At 50.3% G+C, this 1,127-nt stretch overlaps 1 protein-coding gene across 1 annotated transcript in view; it reads left to right on the top strand.

Moving 5' to 3' along the window:
- LOC106013158 (fasciculation and elongation protein zeta-2) overlaps positions 1 to 1,127 on the top strand; it is a gene marked incomplete in the record, with an annotated part of 19,294 nt that overhangs the window by 11,441 nt on the left and 6,726 nt on the right. Inside the window, 1 exon segment of the mRNA XM_013088153.2 lies at positions 255 to 521. Within this exon segment, the coding sequence (XP_012943607.1) occupies positions 255 to 521 (267 nt within the window).

Here is a 1,127-nt window from a genome sequence, read left to right as displayed (position 1 = left end):
CTGTATGTATGTGTGTGTGTGTGACTGTGTGTGTGTGTGACTGTGTGTGTGACTGTGTGTGTGTGTGACTGTGTATGTGTGTGTGTGACTGTGTATGTGTGTGACTGTGTGTATGTGTGTGTGTGTGTGACTGTGTGTGTGTGAATGTGTGTGACTGTGTGTGTGTGTGTGTGTGTGTGTGTGTGAGTGTGTGTGTGACTCTGTGTGTGTGTGTGTATATGTGTGTATAACACAGTGCTACATGTCTTCCCACAGATCTGAAGCGGATGTCGCGGGCCTCTCTGCATGAGCTGGTGGCAGAGTACGACGCGACCACCAAGCTGCTGTCGGAGATGCTGATCACGGAGCTGGCCCTGCGCGATGAGCTGGAGTACGACAAAGAGCTCAAGAACCAGTTCATCTCTCTGCTGCTCACCATACAGAAGAAACGACGCGACTGCCACAGCGACCGCAAGAAGAAGAAGGTCAAGGCTGGCCCCGCCCCGGGCGCCACTAGCCCCACCTCGGAGGGTTCCGGAAACGTGAGTGTGAGGGTGGATGAGACCTTCCTCTTTTTTTTTCGCACCGTTGAACAGCTGGCGTAGGATTAGATTGTCTGTATGTTTGATCGTTAGAACAGCCGGTGTAGGCTTAGATTGTCTGTATGTTTGATCGTTGGAACAGCCGGTGTAGGCTTAGATTGTCTGTATGTTTGATCGTTAGAACAGCCGGTGTAGGCTTAGATTGTCTGTATGTTTGATCGTTGGAACAGCGGGCGCAGTGCTGAGGTAGATTTTCTGTACTGTCAAGCCTTGTTATACCGTCAGCCTTGTTTATTACCAGATGTACGCAGCACAGCACACATAGCAGCTAGCACAGATAGCACACAGCACACATAGCACATAACGCACAGCACAGATAGCACATAGCACACAACACAGATGGCACATAGCGCAGATAGCACACAGCACAGATAGCACACAGCACAGATAACACACAGCACAGATAGCACATAACACACAGCACACATAGCACAGAGCACAGATAGCACACAGCACACATAGCACACACACACACACACACTCCTGGCAGGACACATAGCACACACCATACACACACACACCTCGCAGCACACAACATTTCATAGC

Source organism: Aplysia californica, unplaced genomic scaffold (assembly GCF_000002075.1).
Source record: "Aplysia californica isolate F4 #8 unplaced genomic scaffold, AplCal3.0 scaffold00693, whole genome shotgun sequence".
Lineage (NCBI taxonomy): Eukaryota > Metazoa > Mollusca > Gastropoda > Aplysiida > Aplysiidae > Aplysia > Aplysia californica.
The sequence above is the reverse complement of the archived record's forward strand: the minus strand, read 5'-3'. Positions and strand labels throughout refer to the sequence as shown.